Genomic DNA, 1,880 nt, shown 5'->3' with positions numbered 1-1,880 from the left:
TGTATTTTTAGTAGAGACAGGGTTTCACCATGTTGGCCAGGCTGGTCTTGAACTCCAGTTCTCAAATGATCTACCCGCCTTGGCCTCCCAAAGTGTGCTGGGTTTACAGGTGTGAGCCGCCACATTCAGCCATATTTTTTTCATTTAATAAGATAATCTTCAGTTTTGTTGGTGTGTTTAGGTATTGTATTTTGAAGATTATATTCAGAGAGCATATTTATTGTAGCATTGTGTATATATGTGGTGTGCATTTTTCAGATAAGCCCTTATTCAGACTTCTCTTAGAAGTAAAAGATTTTAAATGTCTAATGTAATTTATACTTAACTATGAAGTGTATGAAAACTAAATTTAAAGGGATAAGAAAAATCTTTTTAACCAAAGTATTATCTTTATTATGGCATAGAGTAGTAGTGTTTTATATATTAGCTCATTTTACAGTAAAAACATTTTATGTACAATTGTAGAGAGGCAACTGTGCAGATAGTTCCAACTTAAGTTAGAAAATATTTTCTCTGTGGAAGACATAGAGTAGTGTTTTATATATTAGCTCATTTAATTTTATATATTAGCTCATTTAATGTTAAAAATAACATTTCCCAGGTTAGCTCAACAAGTTTATTTAAACCAAATAGCCGAATACATTATACGTTGTTAAGTATTGAATTTTGGGATCCTGGAGAAACTTTCCTATATTGAAACAGCTATGTTTTTCTTTAAGTTATGTGACGAGAAATTCATGTTAATCTCCCTCTTACTCTTGGTTTATGTCTGGTTAGGAAAAACCTGTTTCCACAAAAGAGGGAAGGGTAATCTTTATTATACTTGTATGTTAATTTTATACCTTGTTCTTCATTTCCTCAAAGGCCAAAGAAGCAAAACGACTAAAAGAATTCTTAGAAGACTATGATGATGATAGAGATGACCCCAAATATTACAGGTAAAGAAGGTTTGTTCTACTTGGTTTTTTATTAGCTATAGTTTGCCCTGTCTTCACAGCTGATAACGCAGATGTACTAAGTAGAATAAGAAAACAAGAAACGTTCACATTGCATGTAGTAATTACTTCTGTAGCTGATACACTGTTTTTTTGGGGGGGAGAAAAGAGCTATCAGAAAAGGATCAACAATTCTATGCATCTTTTTTGTAGTGGGGAGCCCATAATAGTATTATATCGAATAATACTGTTTTTTTTTTCATGTGTGGTAAATAGGTCTGATTTTTAAAAAATTTTTCTTAAATATTTTAAAGACAGGGTTTTAACTCAGCTGAAATGCAGTGGCATGATCATAGCTGACTGTAACCTTGAACTCTTGGGCTCAAACAATCCTCCCTCCTCAGTCTCTCGAGTAGATTGGACTATAGGTATGGGCTACCACACCTGTCTGCTAGGTCCAGTTTTGTTTTGTTTTTTTTGTTTTTTTGAGACGGAGTGTCGCCCTTGTTACCCAGGCTGGAGTGCAATGGCGCAATCTCGGCTCACCACAACCTCCGCCTCCTGGGTTCAAGCAATTCTCCTGCCTCAGCCTCCTGAGTAGCTGGGATTACAGGCACGCGCCACCATGCCCAGCTGATTTTTTGTGTTTTTAGTAGAGATGGGGTTTCACCATGTTGACCAGGATGGCCTCGATCTGTTGACCTCGTGATCCACCTGCCTCGGCCTCCCAAAGTGCTGGGATTACAGGCTTGAGCCACCGCGCCCGGCCTTAGGTCCAGTTTTTATTGCAAGTTACAACTAATGTCTGTAACTATCTGGCTTTGTCTAGAAATTTTGGTCTTCTAGCAGTATGACCTCCCTTCTCTCACCCCATCTCCAAATTGATAAATTATTGTGAAGTAAGAGTTGTAACAATTGCCTTCCCTCATTCTTTGTTCCCATGGC

The 1,880-nt window shown here is 37.2% G+C and overlaps 1 protein-coding gene across 1 annotated transcript in view; it reads left to right on the top strand.

The window, feature by feature from the left end:
• The window catches only part of RBM25 (RNA binding motif protein 25), a gene marked incomplete at its 5' end in the record, with an annotated part of 27,692 nt that overhangs the window by 21,903 nt on the left and 3,909 nt on the right, over nucleotides 1-1,880 (top strand). The window contains one exon of the mRNA XM_017528517.2: nucleotides 865-939. Coding sequence (XP_017384006.2) covers nucleotides 865-939 — 75 coding nt within the window. The remainder of the gene's footprint in view (nucleotides 1-864; nucleotides 940-1,880) is intronic.

Source organism: Cebus imitator, unplaced genomic scaffold, assembly GCF_001604975.1.
Source record: "Cebus imitator isolate Cc_AM_T3 unplaced genomic scaffold, Cebus_imitator-1.0 Scaffold54, whole genome shotgun sequence".
NCBI classification, from domain to species: Eukaryota; Metazoa; Chordata; class Mammalia; order Primates; family Cebidae; genus Cebus; species Cebus imitator.
The sequence above is the reverse complement of the archived record's forward strand: the minus strand, read 5'-3'. Positions and strand labels throughout refer to the sequence as shown.